This window comes from Chlamydotis macqueenii, chromosome 2 (genome assembly GCF_036417535.1).
Source record: "Chlamydotis macqueenii isolate bChlMac1 chromosome 2, bChlMac1.mat, whole genome shotgun sequence".
NCBI classification, from domain to species: Eukaryota; Metazoa; Chordata; class Aves; order Otidiformes; family Otididae; genus Chlamydotis; species Chlamydotis macqueenii.
The window spans coordinates 25,505,957-25,530,826 of record NC_141557.1 but is presented as its reverse complement, the minus strand read 5'-3'; the positions used below and the strand labels follow the sequence as shown (position 1 = coordinate 25,530,826).

Sequence of the window (24,870 nt, the reverse complement as noted above, 5' to 3'; positions counted from 1 at the left end):
AGGGTTTTATTAAAATAATATAATTTTTAAAAAATGAATGTAGTTTGAAATCACAACGAGCTGAGGTGACTCCAAACCTTATCCCAGAAAGAAGTTGTCGTGCATGATGGAAGTGCATTAAGACCAGAAGCAACCATGGTTCTCTTTGGCAGTAGATAATGAAGTTTTGAATCATTGTGATGGGTGAAACTGATAGGTTTGTCAGTACTTGCAGTGATTTACCTACGTTCTCATAATTAAAGAACTTGAATATCAACTGCACATACTGTTGTGACTTGCATGGTTAATTCTTTGCTTGACAGTTGAGGTGGCAATAAGCAGCAGCTGTGATCAGCCCCCTTCCACCATTTAAAGGCTTACGGAAGGTGTGGTTTCACATGGCATCTTCTGGTTTTCGTGATGGTAGTATCTGGAGAATATAGCCAGGAAGATAAGGTTAGTGACATTTTAAGTCCAGTGTCAGTTTTGTCAGCTTTCAGAATAAGGGAAGAAACACCTGAGTGATTTGGCTGAGTTTGTTTTAATAGAAACTTCTTGAGGACTCTGATTTGCTAAACAGCATTAGAATAAACCAGGATATTAATTGACAAGGATACTGATGAAAGATGCTGATATGACTCCTGAAGATACTGAATCCTAATTAGAAATATTCTGTGATATAGCTCTGCTTCTATGTGGTTAATGTAATAGTTTTATTTAGAAATGTCTCATCAGCTGTCACCTAATCACACAATGGATCAAGCTGTAACTAGCAAACTTTTTTTTTTTTTAGTAATTGAAGCTTACTGCTTAACAAAACAGTGATTGAAATATTTAATACTAACATAATATCATGCAATATCAGCTTTTCAACTCTCTAATGACGCTTGTGACTTGTTACGTTGTTTTCACAGTCTATTATCGTTGAAAGCAGCAAGTTAATAATGACAACTGTAAAAACCTGTTTATCAAACATGTGAGAACATTGACATTCTGGTTACTTATTTAATAATTCAATGATAATCATGTCATTATTATCATGTTAATAAGATTCCTTGGCTTTCAGTTGTGTATTGGAAGTTTGATCTTTCCAAACAGCTTCCTTGGTGGTTTTTTGGGTTTTTTAATTGCTTTTTGTGATGGAGGCATGGAGTAATCAGCTAAAAAAAAAAAAGAAAAGTGGGCTGTTTGCTATGTAAAAAATATTCATGTAGTTTAACTGCAGACAGTGAAGAGAACCAAAAAATGGCAGCAGTGGTAGGACAGTAGGTAGGACATGGGGGACACCCCTTTAAAAAAAAAAACAAAAAAAGTAATTGTTCATTAATATATTGAGGAAAGGAGAGTACACATTGCCTAAGTAGTGGGTCTGATAATGACACACCTGAGTAGGCTACAATTAAAAGATTATAAAAACACAGTCAAGACAGGCTTACAGACCGCACACTTTTTAAAAAATGCTTTTTCTTCCTATATGTTGCCACTGATAAAGAGAATGTTGATGAGCCAGCCACTTAAAACCACTTGCTGACCACTCGTTTAGGCTTCCTGGCAGGAAGAACTGCGGATGCTAAGGAACAGCTGCAGCCACACCTGCTAACCACGCACAGCTGGCTTACAAAGTCTAGGGCACGGCCTCCATGTGGGAGAGCTGCCAGGGAACAGGCCTGAAAGCTAACAGCAGGACGATTAATCATGTCAACAGAAAAATTGTTCTTATTTCATAGATTCATTCTGTGAAATGATTAACATGAATAAAGTCTACCACTAGAAATATAACACAAACGTAGCAAATATTAATGATAGCCAGTTCACCTCTATGTCCAGTCTGTGTTGTGAGATGGAATCCCGACTTCATTATTGTAATTTCAGGCAAACTTTTAATTAACTTTTAATTAAAATTAACTTCTGTATGAGGCACTTCCAGTGTAAGAAAAAAAAATACAAATTCAATATGATAAAAATTGATTTGAAACATTAATCACGTCAGTCTTGTTTCCATGCTTTGCTCTAAGAAACTGTGAAGAATTAAATGTACTATTTATAAATTGCATATAGACTTGATGTTACTTCAAAACATCATAAGCAGATTATAGATACAAACACTATGAGTTGTGAACACCTTACAAGTGGCTAATTGGGATTTTATTTTACAGAAAATTCAAGTGAAAATGAAAAATGCGCCCCTTAACAATGAATTATAACTATAGTCCTAGTGGGGAAATCTACCTTTTAACCTAGTTATGTATAATTTCATATTTATTGAAAAATTGAAGAAGAGTCATAGAGAGAAAAAAAGAAGGGTGACATACAATATGCAAATACTGTTAAAGAAAAATGTTTTAATATAGCAATGCCACCAAATGTAATCATTTTTTGGGTGGTGTATGAAGAAAAGAAAGTAAATAAAATTATACATAACAAAGAGATTCAGCCCAGCTGTTACTAAAAGACATTTTTCTACTGCCTCCTGGAGCCTCTGTTTTACTCTCTGGTTATTTAGTTACTACATAGACCGTCACCCTGGCCCTCCTTCAAAAACTGCATTTGATGAGGATATTGCTCCTAACAGAGCCCTAGTTCAAATCTGAAGCACTCATGAAAAAGGTTTTCTCAGAATCTGTTCATTTTCTGTAAATGTTATGACATCTATATTTTGCTGTTTTGAACATAATCCTTTGAGAGATCCCTCTGTCCCAGCAAGGTAAGAAATGGGCCCATCTGAGATTTCAGATGGTTTTAGCACAAACAGCATCTTTTAATCTGGTGATAGTACTTCTCCATTTTTTGAAACAACTGATGTATTTTCCTGAACTGATGTAAATCAAGTATCAAGTCATCAGTGATGGCAGCTTGTAAACTCCTGTAAGAATTGCTGAGTTCCAGACAAAATCCCATGGAGGCTAGCTTCACACTGTGCAGTACGGGTGACAGTTGTGCAGTTCACTTCTTCTCCTTGGCCTTCTCTTCTGTTTCATATGTACAACTAATGCCTTAGTTGAAATTTTAGATAAACTGCTTAAATTATTAAATATTAAATAAAGGGCCAGTTTCTCCAGTATACTTATTTTACTCTTTATACTGCTGTTTGAGATGCAGGCATCCATATGTGACTGAGAAGTAAATAAATGAACAGTTTCTCAATGTCTAGCCTAAAGTTGGGCTGATACAAGACTAATGTCTCAACTGAACTTTGACAAGTGGAGAGGAAAAAGAATGCTGCAATTATTTGTGGTTTTATGCACTGCAAAAAGATATATGGGCTGTCTTACAGCAATTACACAGGATGTCAGCAGAAGGGCATAGGCCTTCTTATTGAGAAGAGTTATTTTATTCTTCCTTCTACAACTTTACCTGCCTAGACGAAGACTCCTGTTACGCTGCAAGCCCACTGAAGTAGGAGCTTTGATTAGCGTTTATATAGCTTGTATGATACAGTGGGTCTTGGTCCAACACTGAGTGTCTTAGCTCCTACCAGAACCCAAATACTAAAGCAATTAATGATATTGCAGATATAATTGCAAAAGCCAACGCAGGCGCTTTAGTCCAGCGGATGCTACACCTAGTAGTTCAGTGAACTCTGAATGGACTGCATGATGTTGTTTGCTTTACGCTGAAGTACTGATAAATTCTGGGAAATAAATCCAATCCACTGGTATACAGAGTGAGTCACACCTTTAATAAAAGCAGGTAAAACCTATTTCTGATAAAGCATTGCAAGAGGTTAAAGAATGAAGGAGAAATTATCTCTGGAAATGAGGTTTCAGTCATTCACAGAACTGAAGATTCAATAATAATGAAATCTGCAGGTTTCCAGTTTGAGTTGCTGTATGCTGGAGCAGCCTGCCTGTTACATCATAATAAACGGGGGGGGGGGGGGGGGGGGGTGGTAAAGCTCTAATCAGCACTGAATTTTAGTGTTTTGACTGCCTGTTGCAAGACAACCACCAAGAATCTTCCCTTTCCAAGGAATAAAATGATAATGTACTGATGGACTCCTGAAACAAAGGCCATTTATTTTTTCCTTTCAGGATCAATTCTTAAAAGTTTAATGCAAACTAAAACACGTAATATATTGGAAAAAAAATCATTACTGGTTGTATTTAACAGAATTTGCTCTTCTCCTAAAGCTGCAGGGAGGTGGCTGTGCAGGGAGGCAGCTGCTCTGCCAACGCCCGCTCCAGCTGGCAGCCACGCTACCATCTTCCACCCCCTAAACCACTTCCTCACAGTCCAGCTCCCTGAAGTGCTCACTTTTATTAAATTACACCATTTTCAGGGCCTGCTGTACACACGGACAGTGCGCGGGCCGAATGGTCTGCCACGTTGCCTCCTAAGAAACGCGAGGCCGCTTCAATGCCTTGGGCTGCTGCAGACAGGACCAACTGACACCGCACTCCAGCGCGGGTGACCCAGACGCCATGGGGGCTGGAGGAGGCGAGAGGCTCGGATCCGGACCGCCCCTGTCAAGGTCCGGCGCCGGGCCCAGGCCAAGGCGGGCCTCTCTTCAGCAGCGGCCCTACCATCGGCACGGAACTACAGCACCCATCAGCCCCCGCGCAGCCTGCCCTGCTGTACCCAACGGGCTGCGCGGGGCCGAGCGCTGTCGTGGCGCTCGGCGGGTGAATGAGGCCGGTGACCGAGCTGGACCTGGGCCGCGGCTTCCCCGCCGAGCCTCGCTTCCCTCAGGCACTGTGAGCGCTGGAGCCGCTCCCGTCCTCCTCCTCCTCCTCCTCCTCCTCCTCCTCCTCCTCCATCTTCTCCCTCGGCAGCGCCGGACGCGGCGATGAGGCGCGCCGGGCTGGGTAAGCGCGGCGGTCCCCGGCGGTGGGGCCTGCAGCCGCCCTGAGGGCCGGGCCGGGCCGCGCCGCCGGCGGTGGGCAGCGGCTGCGTGGCCCCCATGGCTGGTCTCGGGGTTTGAACGGAGGGAGAGAGAGTGAAAAGCTCGGCGGGGCGGCCGGGACGGGGTAGTCCATGCTCCCCTGTGGGTCGCGCCGTGCCCGGGCCCGTGGGAGCCGCTGCTGGAGCTGGCTGGGCAGGGCCCGGGTAGGGGCTTGGCGGGGATGGAGGGGTCTCAGCGTGAGAGGGGCTGTGCTGGTGGGTGTAGGCTTGCGGCAGAGCTCGGGAGCTTTGGGTGGGAAAAGTACTCTGTTACCTGTGCTTCTGTCTCTCTCTTCTTTCAAGCTTAGCTGGAGTTATGGAGCAGCACTGGGATTTGTATTTAAGTGTGTTCATAAGTGGTTCTAAAGCAGTTAGTTAGTGTTAGTCTGAGCCATGTTTCCGTGGATGGACAGATCTGTCACTCTTCAGTCAAGTGCTTTCCAAATTCTCAGTTGTTTTTTTAATTTTAGTACTTCTGAATGTTTTTCTGCTATGTTTAGGGGGAAAAAAAAAACCCAACTGTTGTCAATTTATGACAAATAAAATTTGATGCAAAGGCAGAAATCTCAGAGTTCCTGCTGAGTGTTTTGAGAAGCTTAGGCCCCATTTTTCAACTGGCACACACGTTGATGACTAAACTTTGAACTCCCGTGTCATGTTCTGCAACCATGTAGGTGCTGTGACTGCCCTGTAAAGCTTAGGTAATGTTTATGCCTCAGAAGGTTATGACTGAATTCTGGTACTTCTTCCTAGAAAGTGAATATTGAGGGGCTGATAAATGCCATGTGGCTAAACCAGGTGTGTCTGTAACACCATCCTAGAGTTAGTTCTACACTTTCAGTGTGAGTTGTGTAATAGTATTTTCACAAGATAAAGCAAGTCTCACATACACTTTTTAATAGATCAAGAGAGGCAGTGGGATCTGTTTATCATAAACAGGTGGGCATTTGATGATAGCCTTCCATCCTTTTCTTTCTCATGCTAGCAGCTCACTTGGATATGGACTGAGAGGGGTTAGACTGAAGACCATCCAGCTCAGTATGCTGATTCTGAAAAAGGGAAGTGATGAATGTTTATGGGAGGAGTGCAGGGGAAAGTGCATGCCTTCTTTTAGCATGTTTCTGGCAAACAGTGCCTTAAGGAACACCCTGAAATAACTTCTTAAAAAAATCTGCTGGAAGGTCAAGCAGAAGATTTAAATGTCTATTATGACTGTTATCAGCTGCAGTAGAATTTGCTGCTTTCCCTTGACATTTCAACTGTCAGTCCAGAATTCCCTTTTTTCTTTAGCAGACTGGAATTTGAATCCAGGCACCAGTACTTCTGCTGTGGGCACTAGGTACGCGGTACCTCTTTTTTAGCCTGTGATTACATTACGGTCACGTCCATATTACATGTCCTGTCCATGAACAGTGTTGCAAAACAGCCAGTAGAACTGACATGCTGAAGTTTCTGTCCTTCCTGTAAATGGCAGCAGCCAGGCTCCGAAACAGTGCTTTCTATTCCATATGCAGAAGCGACTGTGCCTGTTTAAAAGCTTTGAGACAGTTGTTCACATCTTATGACTTATGACACAGTCTATGTAATAATCATAGTTATGGTATTTTGGCCTGAAACTATATGGTATATTGATTTATAAACATATTCAAAATTGGGTAGGAAGTACTGTACTTATGCATTTGTAAAACAGGACAAGTCAACTTTCTATACTTGGCACTCGTACTTTTGATTGGGGGAGGGGGAACTTCTTGACTCTTACTGTGATGAAATGGAAACATACACCTGGAAACCATGCTGAGGCACATGGAGAGCAAGGAGGTGGTTGGTGACAGCCAACATGGCTTCACCAAGGGCAGATCGTGCCTGACCAATTTGGTGGCCTTCTATGACGGGGTGACGGCATCGGTGGACAAGGGACGAGCAACTGACATCATCTACCTGGACTTGTGCAAAGCTTTTGACACTGTCCCGCATGACATCCTTCTCTCTAAACTAGAGAGACATGGGCTTGATGGACGGACCACTCGGTGGATAAGGAGTTGGCTGGATGGCCGCACTCAGAGAGTGGTGGTCAACGGCTCAATGTCCATGTGGAGACTGGTCACGAGTGGCGTCCCTCAGGGGTCCATGTTGTGCCCGGCCCTGTTCAACATCTTTGTCGGCGACATGGACAGTGGGATAGAGTGCACCCTCAGCAAGTTCGCCGATGACACCAAGCTGTGTGGTGCCATCAACACGCTGGAAGGGAGGAATGCCATCCAGAGGGACCTTGACAGGCTGGAGAGGTGGGCCTGTGCCAACCTCATGAAGTTCAACCAGGCCAAGTGCAAGGTCCTGCACCTGGGTCATGGCAATCCCAGGCACAAAAACAGGCTGGGCGGAGAATGGATGGAGAGGGGCCCTGAGGAGAAGGACTTGGGAGTGCTGGTGGACGAGAAGCTCAACAGGAGCCGGCAGTGCGTCCTTGCGGCCCAGAAGGCCAACCGCATCCTGGGCTGCATCAAGAGGAGCATGGCCAGCAGGTCGAGGGAGGAGATTCTCCCCCTCTACTCTGCCCTGGTGAGACCCCACCTGGAGTACTGCATCCAGTTCTGGAGCCCCCAACACAAGAAGGACATGGACCAGTTGGAGAAGGCCCAGAGGAGGGCCACGAAGATGATAAAAGGGCTGGAGCACCTCTCTTATGAGGACAGGCTGAGAGAGTTGGGGCTGTTCAGCCTGGAGAAGAGGAGGCTCTGGGGAGACCTGATAGCGGTCTTCCAGTACCTCAAGGGGGCCTACAAGAGAGATGGGGAGAGGCTGTTCAGTAGGGCCTGTTGTGATAGGACTAGGGGAGGTAGATTTAGATTGGATATTAGGAAAAAATTTTTTACAATGAGAGTTGTAGAACACTGGAACAGGTTGCCCAGAGAGGTGGTGGAAGCCCCATCCCTGGAAACGTTCAAGGCCAGGTTGGATGAGGCTCTGAGCAACCTGATCTAGTTGGGGATGTCCCCGCTCCTTGCAGGGGGGTTGGACTAGATGGCCTTTGCAGGTCCCTTCCAACCCAAACCATTCTATGATTCTACGATTTCACCCAGACTTGTTGAGAATTTGTCGTTAGCTTAATTTATAGAACAATATTAAAACAGTTTACAAATACAAACAAAAAAATTGTCATTACTTAAAGAACAGCTTTATGGGTTAATATAAAATGATATCTGTTATGAAAGTAGCATCATAATTCTGTCTTTTAAAATCTGAATATTATGTATGCCAAACACGTAGTGAAACTGCTTGAGATGGAGCTTTATCTGTGAATGTGGTTGGAGTCTTTCTTCTCTCTCTTTTTCCTCAAAAAGAAAAAAGGCACCCAAACACAGAAATCTTTACATTGCATTGAAGAGGAATTAACTAAAGGCATTCAGGCAATTTTAGTGTGACATTCTGACTAGCCATTTAAATATTGATTAATGTTACAGCTGAATTGCTAGTTGAATTAATCTAGTAGTGTCGTAGTTCAGCCCCAACGGGGACCAGACTACGCAGTCTCTCTCTCACTCCCCCCCACTCTCTGAGAGAATAGGAGGAGATTTGACAAACAAAAGAAAACCAGGAAAAAAAACCAAACACGTGGGTTGAGATTGAACAAAAAGTAAATTTAACAGTAATGACAGAAGAAAACAAGAGAGTGATGGAACACAAATACAGTATAATAGCTCACAACAGATCTCCACATCCAGTCTCTTCCAACTAGGAGGGCCTCCCTTCAGCACCCTCCTCACTTATATACTGAGCATGATGTCAGATGGGATGGAATAGCCCTTTGGCTAATTTGGGTAAATTAACCCCAGCTGTTAGCTAATTAGTTAACTATCCCAGCCATAGGGGCTACCAGCTTCAGTTCTCCACCCAGCTCAGGTAAATATTAACTCTATCCTGGCCAGAACCAGGACAAGTAGGATCTTTATAATAAAGCTTGTAACAGTTCTTGTCTGTTTGCCTTTCTCCTCTTGGTCTCTCTTCTGTGGTTTCAAATTTTTGATTTGAGGCCTAAGACTGATTTTTGTCTAGACAGGACACAACTTTAATTCTTCTGTGCCCATGCTGCTGTCCAGCTCTTGTCTGTAGGAGATCTATTAGAGGCTGGACGAAGCGAATGAGTACAGCTGATGAGCTTTCATTCCCTTCTGCTCCACTTACTCTGCCGAGTCAGTTGTCTGGATAACAGTCCTGAAACTCCATTACCCAAAAAGCAAAGGCAGGAGTGGGAATAGAACTGCAGAATGGTGACAAAAATGGCAGTGTTGTGCTCAGAGGCCTGGCTTCTCAGCTGAGGTTTTATTTGTGGAGAAATACATGTACGGATCAGAGTATGCTCTCTCCTTTACACCACTGGATGTGATCAAATGGTATTTGTCTTTGTTACAGAAAGATCTCAATTTCCCCATTTTGAGTTAGGTTTACTGCTCTGTGTAGTGGCCTCAGTGCACCTTTCACAGCTCCATGTCATGCCTTGGCTGATTTCCATATAAGTCATTTGAAAACACAACACAGGGAAAAATGTTGGAGTATTACATTACAACCATTCCTCAGTTTTCCGTGTTTGATTTGGATATTTGCATATTTGCACATTTAAAAAAGATTGAATGTGCATATTTGCACATTTGAAAAATATTGAATCTCTGTCTCAGGAACAAGCTGCACCTCTTCCTGATTGCAGAGAGTGGTATTAAGGAAATACATTTTTAAATGGAAAGAGTGCTTTTCCACGTGTAAAGAGCACTTGCTCCAGTGGTCTTTTCTGCCTAACTACTGACTCTTGTGTTCATAGGCGATGGAGCTCCTGCTGGTAGCTACGGCTATACCAATAGTGGATACAGTGTTTATGAAGAAGAAAATGAAAGGTTAACAGAAAGTCTGCGTACAAAAGTCAGTGCCATTAAATCAGTAAGTATTCAATTATAGTGGTATCATCACATTTATTGAATTAAATTATATGGACCAGTGAAGCAGCAAGACTTAGTTTAAAACATAAATCTAATAGAAGAAAGAATTACTGTTAACCAAAATGCACAATCATTTGTATAACTGATTGTTCCTTTAATTAGATTTTTAGCTAGATGTGTCCTTTTTTTTGCTAATCTTGTGGACAGCTGTGCCGTTACTTACGGCTTACTGTCCTACGGAATGAATTACTGTCCCTGCAGAAACTATAACATTTGTGTTTAGGTCAGTAAACAGTCTCAGGTTCGTTTAAGAAAACGGATGGCCTGATTTTGTTATTCCTTGTGGCTCATCAGCTTCTGCTGTATCTGCTGATAAATCTCTAATATGAAAACAGCTGTTAGAAATAGCATGCTAATATACTCTGAAACATAAATTTGTTGTTTTAATGATTCTGATTCCTTCCAGATATTGAGGACTTCTTTCAAGCGAGTCTAACTGAAAGACAGCTCTGTGACTAAAGTTGTGTGGTTTTTTTTCTTAACAACTTCAGATTTCCTTTTAATACATTCTTAGCAATAAGTGCTGTTTCAATGTATATAGTACAAGCCAATGAATTCTCAGGCCTAAACTCCTTCAAAGTCCTATTGCTAATAATACCCTGTTGCTTAAAAGTAATTTGTTTAGTCTCAAATAGAAAATAAAACCTTGGGTTTAAGTTAAGAAATCATCCACCTAAATACTTTAGAGTAAGTTAAGGAGGTAAAAAGAAAAGCTTTGACCTTTGTTACAGAATTTTGTTTCTTGTCTCCTTCTATGGCATGTTGTATTTCAAATCACTCTCCCAGGGTGTGTCAGTGTGGTTGATAATGCCCCATGGCGTAGCACGTGTGGTCTTTCTGCAGTTGCATCTTTTAGTGCAATGTAGTGATCTTGGAGTATGGAATAATCTTCAGATAATCTTCCTAGAAGCCTCATGTTTCACTCTTGACTTGATGATAGATAGTGGTGAAATGCAGCAGTAAGAAATAATGAGATTTAGGTTGTGTCACAAAAAACATACAGGTTTTGGCATCAGAGTCTGGAGCGTGTTTCTCTCCCTTCTGCCAGTTGAGCTGGTTGTTCGAGGCCAGTGTGCTGATAAGAACTGTTACGGAGGAGGAGCTGCTAAGAAGCCTCAGCGGGGTTCTCCCCTGTTTCACTTGGGAGCTGCTTTTAAGCTGAGATTCTCCTGGCTGGCCCTGCCTTTGCTGTGCTGCAGCTGTGTTGCAGCTCTGTCTGCACCTGGTCTCATACCTCCCTGATTCTGGCCCTAACCTGCAGACTTGACTCTCTGGCTTGACCTTGCACTTGTCTCATAGCTGTGGACGTGCTGGCTGATCACCAGGCTGTTGCTGACCCTGGTTACTGCCTCTGGACTGACTCTCACTTGCCTCCTTGTCCTGCTGTGCCCTTGCTGTTTCATGACACAAAGCAGAGAAGGAATAGACAAGTTCACAAAAGAAATTCCCATTTATAGCACAGCTGCAGTGTGTCAAAAGAGATGTGTTGGCAGGTTATAGGTGTCAATTCCAGTCACGCTAAGTCAGGAAGAGTGCTCATGGTCCTCTGTGCTGTGTGCCAGTAGTTTTAACAGTTCTTCCAGGAAATGGGTAATTGCTACTTAGACTTGACTGGATCTTGAATTTTTGAAAGTCCATCCAGTAATTCTAACAAGAAATTCTCTGTTGATGGAGAATAGGCAAGGAGGAGCATTGAGTACTTTCTGTGACCCTCTAGATTCATCTGATCAAATGACAAATATTTACTTTCCTAAAGATTACTGACAGAACACTGTGCGTATTGTTTTGTTTTTTGAAAATTGCAGGTACTGTTTTCACATTTTACCTGGGGAAATGCTAGTCAAGTCACATATTTTAGACTAGTTTCTTTAATCCATGTGTAACTGATTACTCATATTTAATACTTTTTGTGGTTTTTTTTTAATAGCTTTCCATTGAAATTGGAACAGAAGTTAAAAACCAAAATAAAATGTTATCAGAAATGGTAAGTTTTTAGTCACTAACTTTCTTTAAATGTGGGTCAGAATTAAGAAGTTAGTAAAGTGTTCCTTCTTTTAGTATGAACATTTCTATTAAAATGTTGACAGCTTATTGTTGACTGTAAGATGTGACTAATTCAGCAGCAGTATTTCTGTTAAAAAGATAGATGTGCAAATACATTACTTCCAAGATGCAACCAAGGTCTTTATACTTCATATATGACTATGTGTTTTCAATTAGCAAATGTACAGCACTATTAAAAAGGCAGTTCTGTATTTAAATATATTTAAGAAGAGAAGAGGGAAGCAAAAAATAAGGAAGTCAGAAATTACGTTTTGCTTGCATCCATCTGGATAAATGGGCGAAAGTTTTTCCTGGTTAATTTTCAGAAACCACCTCTGAAATAATTTTAGTCTTGGAAAATTTGAAAAAAAAAAAAAAAACAGGAAAAACTACACTTAGCAAGCTTTAGGAGTAATTTTCTTTTCTCAGAATAACATGATTTTTGTTGTTTTGTTTGTTTTTAAATATAGGATAATGATTTTGACTCTACGGGTGGACTTCTAGGTGCAACTATGGGCAGACTGAGAACACTCTCCAGAGGAAGCCAGACAAAGCTGTTATGCTACATGATGCTCTTTGCATTGTTTGTTTTTTTTGTAATATACTGGATTATTAAACTGAGGTGATGCATGTTATTTTGGTTTAAATTGTGTAATTTCACCTATAAAGCAGTCTTAATTAATGGAGACATTGATGTAATGTGGCATATTCTGTTGATAAAACACCATGAAATTTGTTGTAAAGTGCATTAACTATTAATGCAATGTTATCTATAGTTTTCTTAATGTATTAGAATTTTTCCCATCATCTCCTGTTTTGGGGGGATTATTTGTAAATATGCAGAAACTGCTGGCATAGTAGGTTGGTTTTTTTAGGGAAAAATAGTTTTTAGGATTGATTTAAAAAAATACAGAAAACAGTTGCTGTTTGGATATGAAGTAATTGCAGAATTACAAGATTTTCTCTTTCATTCTGCTTTTCATTCTGAGCCATGCTCTAAATTAGAGCTCCAGTTTCAGGCATAAAGCAATTGCTAGGTTGCAAAAGCATGAAAAATACGTCGATCTTTCTAAATCAGTTTTATCTGTGGATTTTTAGAAGGCTGGCCTGAAACTAACACATGTAATAGTGGTACCCCCAAAAATTATTTTTGTGGATAGGTCTGATACTGTATGTGTTTAAGTAGCTTATACTGTGTGTTTTGGGGAGAAGTTACTTAAAACTGGATTTTTTTTTTTTAATCTACATGTGACAAATAATGCTTACACATCTACTTTTCTAAGCAAATGCCTTTGATCATTGGGATCAACCAACACATCACAAATGTTTTTCTTTATATTTAAAGTATGTAAAACTTAATGATTCCATTGAATCGCTAGAACTTTTACCATTAGTATGTTTACTTTTCAATCTGTGATGATCCCGAAGTCTACACTTCATGATGTCTGAAATACGAGGTCAGATACTTTGAATTTTATATTAAAGTATTATTATGCACCTGTTGGAGGTGCTGTCATATTAAGGTTTTTTAGTTTGAAGAATTAGCTTTAACTTACCAAATAGTTTCTAATAGTTGAAGCTATTATATTGCTGAGTTTAACATTCAAAACATTGTTTCCTAGATACTGAAATTGTATCTACAATTTTTGAAAAACTTTTCTAGAAATCTTGTATAACATGCTGCCATTAATAACTAATTACAAACTGACAAATAAAGTGTCCTGTAGTATTCTAGCTAGTGTTGTTGATATAAATTCTTTTCTATTGTAGAATACCAATGCATTTTCTGGAAATAGTGCTGCATTTAAGGGGCTATACTTATGTGGGGAGCACTGTTAAAATAAGAAATAGAGGTGTATGCTACATTTTTTTTCATGTTAGATTTCATGCATAACTGAAGTGTGACACATACACCACTTACCTAATACAAAACACACAGAATGTGTAAAAGTAATTAAAGCTCCAGTATTTCTAGATGTTGTAATCTTAGACTGTTAAAAGACCTGCAATACTTCTACAAATAACAGAACATCTAAATACTAACACCAGGATAATGCATTGTCTATATGAGAATTGCTAGGCTTGTTAAACAAGTGTAGCATTCCCAAAGCTAGCCAATAGGTATAGCTTGACTTACAAAATTGATGCAGTTGTCTAATTTTAATGACAGAGTGGAGTGCAAGGTACCTAACAGGTGAGATTATAATTACCAACATAATCTGTTTGACAACCACACTCACCTGACAGTTGACCATCTTCTAGAAATATATTTCTGGCTCTGAAATGTGGTGTCTGAACAATTTCTAGCCTTCTTTTTTTTTTATTTTTAGCAATCAATCTGCCATACCAGTAAGTGGAAAAAGTTTTTAACTACCTAAGATAAAGCAGAAAAATAGGTGGATGCAGCTCATTATATGGCTGATATATCTTCTGTCTTTGTTCTGAAAAATATGCTAGGGTGTCCTTCAAGTCTTGACAGAGTACATATTGGTAAAAGAAAGATGTTTACTAGTCCTTCAGATCATGTATAAAACCCACAGGATTTTACTTTTCAGTGTCAAATCAAATTAAAAGATAATTAATGCAGAATAGGAACCAGCTTGTCTTCCTCCCCTGTCTTGCCTGCTTCCCATTCTGTAGTGGTGCAGAGGAGTGAGGGGGGAAATGAACTGGGGTGGGGGGAATCTTAAGCCTGTATCTAACTTCCTGTGTTTCTTCATTTGAGGAGGGTTGCCATTTTTTTTTTTTTTGTAGATTTTGTCTAGATAGGCTGGGAAATGGGGAGAAAGGTTAAGCATGAAGAATATATGAAGCCTTCAAACAACTTTCTAGAGCTCTATGTTTATTAGAAAACACACAGGGGCTTTTTAAATTAAGTGCTAAAACAGAACTCTGTTTGTTAGGCTTTTTTAACATGAACTTTCTGAACTGGAAGGTAACCGAAAGTTACATAGTCAACACTGACATATTTCTGTATGTTTTTATGTTATTTTACTTTTGGAGCAAGTACAGGATGTAGCACATTTCCCTTTCTTCACTTGCAGTAAAAAGTCAATTTTCAGTTTAAAGTCTGGACTGAAATCCTACACATTTGCTTAGAGTGGTTACAGTGACTTACGTAAAGGTGAAACTTCTTTGAGAATGTTTCACTTGGGAAGAGGAATGGCAAGTGGTGGGAACCATGCCTTGCAGCCTTACAATTTTCCTTGATGTATCTGCGCTTGTTTACTGTTTTTTTTTTCCTGATAGAAAAGTATAACTCTGACAGTCCTTAAAATTCACAGTTAGCAAGATTTCAGGATGCTATAGTCTGATATTGCAGAATAAAATACATTATACAGTGGATATGATAGGAAAATACTAGTAGCATTTAATTGTATGTTTACAAAGTTGTACTTAATAGCAGCTGAACAGGAATTCTGCAGTTATGTTTACTCTTTTGGTTCTTACAAGGTTTTGAAATCTTGTAATATTTCTTACACAATATTTATATATTGTGCTTCTCAGTTTAATGTAACTTAGACTCTACCTAGCAACCACACAGATTATTTCCAGGTAGAAGAAAAACACAATCTTTTAACTATCAAACTGTTAACCTTACAGTATCATGGAGATTCCTCAGAAAATGCTTAACACATCCATTTGGTTACAAGGAAAATTCCACTGAAGCTTCTCTTTGCAATAAGGCAGGTTGTCTGTTCTGACTTAAATGGCTCCTTTAGGAAGAATCGCTGATGTTGGTTTTGAAGGTATGGCTGATATGCAAATAAACGTAAAGAATAAGACTTAAAGATCAGATTAAGAATTTATGGTTATAGCAGATGCGTATTTCAGTGAGACTTTTTGGGTAACATCGTAATTTTGAAAATGCTTTGTATACAGTTCTGCTTTAAGGTGACTGTGACGTACAACATAAATTGTACCATCTCATTTAAGTAATAACACACAATTTTCATATTAACACAAGTTTTAAAAATATTTTTCTTTAATAATTACACACAACACATGGTTCCTTACTGCTGAAGCTCAGGCCTCCAAAAGCTTCAGATACAATTAAACAGTTTTTTGTAGAATTCTGCAAATAAAAATCAACCCCCACTCCCACCACCAAACATCCATGATAGAGTATAGTACAAGTCCAAGAACTTGGCAAAGACAACAGCCCATTTTAATGATTACTTGCTAAAATTGAAAGATAGGGAAGGTACTTGTAATTGAGAGCAAAACCATTGTTCCAATATTTGAATATGGCAGGGAATAATTTGTGCCGTAAATATTGATCTTGAAAGCAAAGTTACACTGAAATCAGATTAGGCTACTAGTGAAATCACAGCTGTATCCATATGGAAGTTATGTTTCTTAATTGGTGGCTTAGATGCTCTAAAATGTAGATGTACCTTGATTAAAGTATTTTTTTTCTGGGTGCTTAGTGTGGATTGCTAAATCCTCCCCCCAAAAAAGTAACCCAGCGAAAAAAAAGGAAAAAAAAATAGCAGGAGGCCACATGCTTTCAGACTACTTAATATCAACAAAAATTTTGTATTGGAGAACCCATAGAATGTTAACAGTCAAAGACCCCGATAAGCAGTTCATTGGCAAAATTAATGTTACGTTTTCCACTTATTTTACCCTTGAAACATGTACTGGCTGTTACCTTCAGTGTGCAGTACAAGCCACGCTCTTGCTTGCTTAATTTTCGAGGAAGAGTGGAGATGCGTCACTTGCTTGGAAGTGTTTCCATGTGTTTGCATATGATGGAAAGCATGGTTTCATCTGTACCACCTCCTATTGACATTAACCTCAAGTCTCTGTAGAAATGTAAAGAGTTAAACATTTGCATGCTATACCGATGGAACCCATACAGAACTGTACATACCCATTTATTCTATGCATTTATTATGGAGCTGCTTTTATTCCACTGAAATCCCTTGTTTACAGACGTGCATACATGGTGTAGAAAAATGTGTTGTCAGCACTGTGACAGGGATGTTGCTAATTCAAAATCAAAAGGCTTACAATACAATTTGGCACATCCAATTTTCATATTCTTTCAAAAATAACCTTAACTTTGCATAACAGTGTATTTTCATCTCGAAATAAAATAAAATTTCTCCTAGCATACAACTGCCTCTGCTTAAGCCCAGCCAGACCTCCTGCAGCTGAACTCCATACAGACTTCTGTTTCGGTCTTACCACTTTGGACTGGCATATAAAGCATCACAGACTTTTTTTTCCCAGGGTTTTCTACTGGGTTGCCTGCTCAGATTACCTACACGGTCCATACTAACGCCCGTTGTCTGCAGAACACCTCATCCACTGCCTCCTCCTGGTGAGATGCTCTGCAGTACTTCCCGCAACGTCCCCGCTGTTCCTTTGCCAAAGCTCTAAGTGCCTAAGCCTGCAGTTGCTAGCAGCAACAAGTGTTGCAGGACTTAATTTTGCTTCACTATGTGGTAAAAAGAGCATTAGCCAATCAGTACATGAGGTATTGGAGAACTGTATGGAGAAGGTACAATTTTCATTCAAGTTTTTTAACCAACAAGCATCCTGGTCTCCCTAATGGCTATGTGAGATCTGGCATAATCTGTATTAGTATTATAATGTAGTATTATATACTATTATAGTGTAGTATATAAAGCTTCTCTACTTTAAAAATGAATGGCTGCTCCAAGTGTATTCACTTTTGATTTGGTATTTCTAATTGCATTCATTTAAAAACTGCCATTAGCATCACTGAGTCATCCCTAACAGGATTGCCTAAGTTCCCTGTGCTAGCCAGATGCAAACTACTGCAACCTTTAGCGATTTTCTTCACAAATTTGTTTTTGCCTTTGGGGAGAAGGAGAAAAACCCCAAACACTGAAACAGTTCTGCTAAACTACCTCTACTTAATTCAATAACTTGAAGATTCCCCACCTTCCTATGGGCCTTGTTGAAGGCAACAGAGCTGGAACAATGGTAGGTGACTTGTTCTTCGTGCTGCGGTGCTGTCTGCTTTTTCAAACTGCAGAAAGCCCCTGCCAATGCTTAGCATCTTGCATCTTCACAGCACTGTAGCAACCGTAAGTAATTAATCCTCAGAACTCCTCTGTGATGTCGATAAGAAAATCCTCCATTTGCAGCAGGAATCCTGGACACGTGTGGCTTGTTTATATGAAGTTATAAATAGGCAATGGCAAGATCTGGCTTTGGTGGTGTGTGACAGACATGTCAGGTTATCACATATAAATACATGTTTTAAAAAACCAAAACAGCTTTCACATATTCTGTGTATGTGTGTATGTCTTTACAAAATTGCCAGTGATCATATTTTTGTCTCTATAGGTGAGAGAAGGAATATTTCCTACAGAATCTACAGGCTGGTGACTAATGCCGATTTCTTCCCTGGGGAGACAGGACAGAAGGTTTCACTTAAATTAAGAGGATCAAGATTACAAAGGACTCAAATTATTTCAGTCTAGCAACCTTCTTCTGAGAAAGAGACTTGCTCTCAGAGTAAGAAAACAAAACCACAAGACTAACTATCCTGCCAGGAACTCTGTGAGGAAGCTGGGCAAGATTACATAGTAAAGTAAGCTTGGATGTCAGCTATTTATTGTAAATTTATGGTTTGATAGTTTATATTATATCAATAATGCATTATAAATACAGTATATAAATATTTTAATACATATGTCTTATAATGTTATTGCTTTAGGTAGAGTACCCTGGAATGCTTTTGATCTGGCACAGCAACATTTTGCTTTTGATTTCTCCATCACCTTGTCGCTGCCCCATGACAGAGCAGCATGTCCTGCACTACCTGCAGCCCTGTGATCATCACCAACCTCTGATGGCTTCACCCTGACCAAGGATAGCGAGGAACCACCTACAGTGCACCACACAGTTACGTAAAGGTGTCATTTTGAGGGACCGAACCTCTAGCTGCTTGTTGAATGCTGTTTTCTTTGGAGAGTGGGAGTTTGCCTGATGAAAGAGAGAAATCCTGACTGTTGTGTTCTGCCCCCCCTAAAACACTGCAAAGAGTTCCCTTTCATTCAGGAAATCTCATGCACCTGAAACATCCACTGTAGATGATAAGACTTATTCTAATCAACCAATCAAGAGATATAAATGTTAAAAAGCAATCCACTTTTTAACAGATTTAAAAAAAAATAATTTCTTCAGTGCTGAGTTAAAAAACTGCACTTAGGAGGGAGGGTGAGGAGCTCTTCCCATGCACCGAACTCAGTCCAGGTTATCAATAGTTTCTAGCTAGGCAGCAAAAGGAACAAAGAGGCAGGTGCCTAATGCCGATGTCTCCCCTGGAGAGACAGGGCAGAAGGTTTCACTGAGTCCTGTAGCCACGAAGTAGAGACAGGTACCCATCTCACAGCACAAGGAAAGCTTTTGACCTTGACTGTATTACTAGGCGTCATGTACTTCATCTCCTGAATTCTCTCTCAACGTACTCATAAAAGTCAATCACAGTGCTAGGCAGGCATCTGTCTTAAAACCTCTGCGGAAAAATGTTGAAACTACGGATTTGCTTTCACAGATGACTGAGGAATCGTTACAAAGTCTTGTCCCAACGGTTAGCTACTGACTTCAAAGCAAATTGTTTTTGTCAGCAGAAACTGATAGATTTCATTTTGTCTGGTACAACCATAAACTGTGATAATGAGAAAGACTGATTAAAAAAACCCAATTGTTTAGACTCATTCTAGTTTAGACATGCTTTGTAAAGAATGAAAGAATATGAAAAATGAAATGAAGAATGAAACTGAGTAAAATATTTCAACTGATGTTTTAAACGTGAGGAATAGAAAAAGTAATTTAGAAGGAAATGCATTACTTATTTTTAAAAAATCACTTAAAACTTTATAGAAGTTTGATTTTTAACTATTCTAAATTACAAATACGATTTCATATTGCAATACCCAGGTGGTAGTTGAGGGAAAAAAAGAAATCTGTTTCTCTTCTGCAGCTATATGCATTTGCAATGCTATTTACACTTCATCTATTTCACAGGAGTAGTCAACCAGTATTTGTCACTACTGCTTTCTCAAGTCTTTCACAATGCAGCAAGAAATGGTAGCATTCTCCCCATCACACCCACAAGACTAAAACTTGTAAGAACTGGCAGCAGTTAGACGCAGTGTTTAGTACTTAGAAACAATCTTAATTTAAAAAAAGAACCCAACTTTTTAAAGAAGACTAGGCAAGTTCTTCCTGTAACAACTGAAGTGTATGTAATTACTATTAAAACATATAATCACTACTTGAAATTTTTTAAAACTCAGTCTGAAAAATTGCAATATACTTCTACAAAAAGTTTTTCTCCCTCTGACCTCTCACAACCTGGAGTTTTCATATAGGTTGTGCATTTGCTCAGTAATTGATTTTTCCTAAGTCATGATGTCTTTGAGGCATTTCACACAGGGGAGAGAAAAATAAACACAACTCCAGTCTGGCGCTCTCCTTCTCCAGAATCCTGCTAGTAGGCTAAAGTCTGGAAAGTGCACTCTTATTGTTTTTTATATTGGCTTGTATTTTTCTATTAAACTGCTTGGTATTTGGGCTCAAAACATTTTTTTCAAACCCATTCTCCTTCTCAGAATCCCCACAACTCAAAATGAGACATTTACGTCTATAAATCCAGCCCAGTACAGGCAGGTACATGGCGAAACAGCTAACTTTATGTCTTCTAGAGAATACGGCACTTCAGAAAAGTCATTTGTTCTGCAAAGTTTACAAGACTAATGATTAAAATGACAGATGTGAATAAAGTCATTTGGCAGACAGTTTTGTTCCAGGTCTGTTTATCATCTCCCCACCAACAGTAATAACTAAAATCCAGAGACTTCATGCACTAACCGTGCATTAGGCTGCGTGCTCTTTGAGGAGTAACAGCCCTCAAAGTTTCTAGCTAGGCTAGACTAACAAAGTCTAGTCAAAGACTAGTCAAAGTCTAGTCAAAGACTAACATTTCCTTGGAAACCTGGTAAGGATTATGCTACAAAAATCTTTGTCCATTATGACTAGATGTCATGTTGTGCAGTTATGCCGCTTGCTACTTGACGAATATCACAGTGACGTGAATGGTTACTCAGAGCGCTGTACAGAAAAGAACGGCTTTAGGAAAGTTGGTGCTTTGCTTATCGTTACAGATTAGCAAGATTCTGACCTGAACCTGTCATTGTTTATTTAGGTAATATTTTACTTCTCCCTTCCTGGAGCTTATGGTTACTCAATGATGGAATTTTACTGATTCACAGAAAATTTTAGAGTATAGATATCCTATCACCTTTAGCCTCATTTATAACAGTGTTTGTTTTAGAGGCAGGAAGATGTGTTTCTTTAGCCAGCTGACACACTTTATTCCAATAGAAATACTCTGGATTTCTTCTCAAGGAAAAATGTGACTGTGCTGATGTACTTAGAAACCACTCTGGAATTTGCACAGAAAAACCCTGCCCACAGTTAGCAATAATACACTGGAGCAGGAAATCCAAATACAAACCAAAGCTATATAAAAGCACATACACATTAATCTGTACACGTTACGACACTGACAGGAAGTGCTTCAAGACAAGGATTCCTCTTATTCAGAGTTCCTACTGCAGTAGCTTTCAACATCTGCATCACCAGGGACCATTAGCCACTAATACAGAGACTGTGAAAAAAGTAACTAAGAAAACCGATCATATCTGCAGGTGGCTTAAAACCACCACCATATAGCAGTCTATACCTTCACCAGAAAATGGCAGGAATCAACAAGTCATAAAAGACTGCGGATATCTCAGACCTACCACAATGGCATTCTTATTCATAATACACTATTAAAAACAGACAAAGAAACTCAACCTACTAAAAAGAAACAAGCTTTTTACAGATTTTTTTTTAAAGTGTTCTGCTCTCATGTTACACAGACACATTTGCCAAAACTTTCAACTGAACCCCTAACTAATTTTGCTTACCTTTGATTAGGTATCCTATAAGGGCTGAACTGAAATCTGTTATTGCAAAAAAATGCAAGTTCCATTTTGATCCTTCCACCAAACATAAGACACCGGGGCTAGAATTTTCCTAACAGCTGCTAAGAAAACTGTTTGCTTAGAGAGAATTTTTCTCTAAGTAGATATATGGTAAAATGTACTACAGTAGATACATAGTAAAATGGACTTAATTAATTTGCAAAAAGGCCTCTGTACCATTTTCATTATTAACAACTTGCTGGAAGGAGCTACATCTCTCATACATCTCACACGGTATCTGGTATGACTACTTAGGTGGAGATGACTGCTATCAGACAAGACTACTGCAGGAGCCTAATGCTGAACTCCAGTTTCACATATATTTGGGGAAAAAAGATAAAGCTGATTTTCACTGGTTTTGGAAGAAAGCTTTTGGTTCTGTTCCTGTAATCAAGTTTACAAGCAAACAAAGAGCAAAGAGGAAAAAAATCACTTGCTGGTAGGCTTCTCCTTTTTTCCCTTGTCCTATTGTTGTCTGGCAGGTGCCAGAGGACCATCAGGGAAAACAAGGAGTTTACTACTTTCACCTGACATTATAGCTGACTTGTGAGTAGTTCAAATTACACACTTGTCATACAAGGTCAAGATTTGGCAAAGGAATAGTCAGCCTACATCCTGACTCTCCCACATGTCACCCCAAACCCTGGGACCGTGGAAGCTGTACATCCACAATGTGCATCACTGATGTGCCATTCAGTGAAACAGTAACATTCACATGGTTAGGAGCTGGTGCCCTTTTCAGGTGGGTGATCTTTTAGCAGCACATTTAAGAGGCCAAATTTCAGTAAAGCCATTTCCTATTTTTACCACTCGCTTGCTTACCTGTAAAACCTGCTCACCAGAACCTCGCTGGTGAATCCCATTCCTCCCCAAAACTGGAGACAGCTATCAGTCACTTCACGGGCCAGACGCCCTGCCTTTAGCTTAGCCATGGAAGCAAATTTTGTCACATCGTTGCCTTCCACATAGAGAGCTAAAAACAAAAAAAAAAAAAAGAAAAAAAAAAGAAATAAAAAGGACAGTTATATACAGTCACTGATCACAGCCTGCCTCTGTGGCAACCACCTCCCTATGCTCCTTCAGCCTGACAACGTTCTTTGCACAGAGAAGCACATCTGGGAAGGCAGATGTGGGAGCTCACCAATGGTGCGGTACAGCAGCGAGCGAAGGAGCTCCACCTCAGTTGCCAGCTCGGCCAGGCGGAAATGCACAGCTTGGTTGTGCAGGACGGACTTGTCAAACACTTTCCTCTGGCGAGTGTAGTCGATAGTTTCTTGTATTATAGTTTCCAGTGGTGTCAGGACTTGAAGAAACAAAAAACAGAACAAGACATTGTTTTATTCAGATCTGTTGTTTTACTTCTTGTTGAAAAAGATTTTTTTTTTCACATTGTACAAACAATACATGAGGTTTTCTACAGAAAACTATTCCATATCCTCAGTTTGGGTGCAGATTTTCAATTCTTAAAAAGATCTGGTATTTCCTTGAACCTTGAATACAGATTCTTTATCCCTATTTCACCTGAGCCCCAAACTGCCAAAACTCAGAGGAGAGTGAAGGATGAGGGAAGAAAAGTTACAGAGAGCAGCATGTAATGATGAGTATGTAAATTTTATCCCTAATGCCTCATTTGGGGTCCTAGAAAAAGCTTGTGGCAACTCTTGCTTTCCACGCTACCTGAGTCCTGAAGGTCTGTTACAATCCTGAAAGAAAATGTGAAGGCAAGACAGTGTCCTCACTAAGGAATGCTGTAGAAATGTACATTCAAGGAAGCTTTCATGGAGAAGGCAGAAACCTATTCAAGGATCAAAGAACACGAACAGACTGCTTACTATGTCTGCATTCTGTGATCAGATCCCAGTACAGAAAAAAAGAGAAAAAACATTAAGATTCATAGACACTTTTAGTAAATGCTAAACAGTTCTTCTAATGGAAACTGAATCAAAATATGATACTGCTGGAAGCCAGGTGACAGATGTGAGACACTGCCTTAAAGCAAGAGAACTAGTTCACTGGTACTTTTTGAGCAAACTTAAGAGAGACTGTTTAAAACAAGAAGAAAAGGGAAAAGTTTGTTTTCCAAGGCAAATCAGCCTTGAAGTGAAGGGCTACACTATCAGTCCCTTGCAGCTAAGGACAATAGCGGGTGCTGAATTTGTGGGGAATTTTGTCTGGCAAACGTGGACCCATGTGACTATGGCAAGCAGTAGGAAGAGGGAGAGAGTTCACAAATCTGTCTGTATGAGAAGGATCATGTTTTCCCTTTGCAAAATACACATATCCACATCCATCCACATATAGAATTAAAATAACACAAATCCAAATCTGAGATGCAAAATACAACCAAACCTTGGACTACTACAAAATCCCTTTCCCCACCTGCCATGGCTCCTCCAGTTACTCAAACGACCGTTCCTTACCAGATCCTGGTGTACTTCCACATTCCTTTTTGCATCACTTTCAAGATCACCTCTATTTAAATTTAATCCCTATATTGCTTTCATATGTAGACTTTGACTTTGCATCGCACCAATCGCACTCTGCCATGATTATTCACAGAGCAGTTATTTTTCACACGCTGTCCTCACACTCCACAGGGTGATCAGCTTTCCTCATTCGGAATGCTTTCTGGCCCAGAAAATAAATTGCGCTTTTCAGGAACATCCCTTGTACAGAAGGAACATCCCCATTCTTTCCAAGGACCACGTAACACAATGCTGTAACATGTACACTACTAACAGTTTTTTCACTTGTGTTTCTATGGTCTGCAGCTTGAGAGATGCTACAGAAAGAGCAAGAAGTGTCTGGGCATCTCTTGTCCCTTGCCCCTAAACTGATACCTGGGAAGCATACAGCTGAGTCTGAGCTGCTAGGAGGGAAACCAAACAGCACATGCCAGTGCTAGGAGAGTAGAAGGGCGGTAGGAGGGATAAGAACAAGGGATTAGTCTTGTGTTGGTCTGT

The 24,870-nt window shown here is 39.9% G+C and overlaps 2 protein-coding genes across 2 annotated transcripts in view; one reads left to right on the top strand and one right to left on the bottom strand.

The window, feature by feature from the left end:
* Positions 1 to 4,709: 4,709 nt before the first annotated feature.
* BET1 (Bet1 golgi vesicular membrane trafficking protein) lies at positions 4,710 to 13,625 on the top strand. The gene is made up of 4 exons (XM_086741616.1): positions 4,710 to 4,784; positions 9,674 to 9,789; positions 11,776 to 11,832; positions 12,362 to 13,625. The coding sequence occupies exons 1-4, from the start codon at positions 4,766 to 4,768 to the stop codon at positions 12,515 to 12,517; spliced, it is 348 nt and encodes a 115-aa protein (XP_086597742.1). The 5' UTR covers positions 4,710 to 4,765; the 3' UTR covers positions 12,518 to 13,625.
* Positions 13,626 to 15,684: 2,059 nt separating this feature from the next.
* Positions 15,685 to 24,870, bottom strand: part of LOC104483594 (putative acyl-CoA dehydrogenase 6) — an 87,284-nt gene continuing 78,098 nt past the window's right edge. The window contains exons 7-9 of the mRNA XM_086742340.1: positions 23,049 to 23,210; positions 22,730 to 22,880; positions 15,685 to 16,699 (exon numbers count right to left, since the gene is read on the bottom strand). Coding sequence (XP_086598466.1) covers positions 16,609 to 16,699; positions 22,730 to 22,880; positions 23,049 to 23,210 — 404 coding nt within the window. The 3' untranslated portion in view covers positions 15,685 to 16,608. The remainder of the gene's footprint in view (positions 16,700 to 22,729; positions 22,881 to 23,048; positions 23,211 to 24,870) is intronic.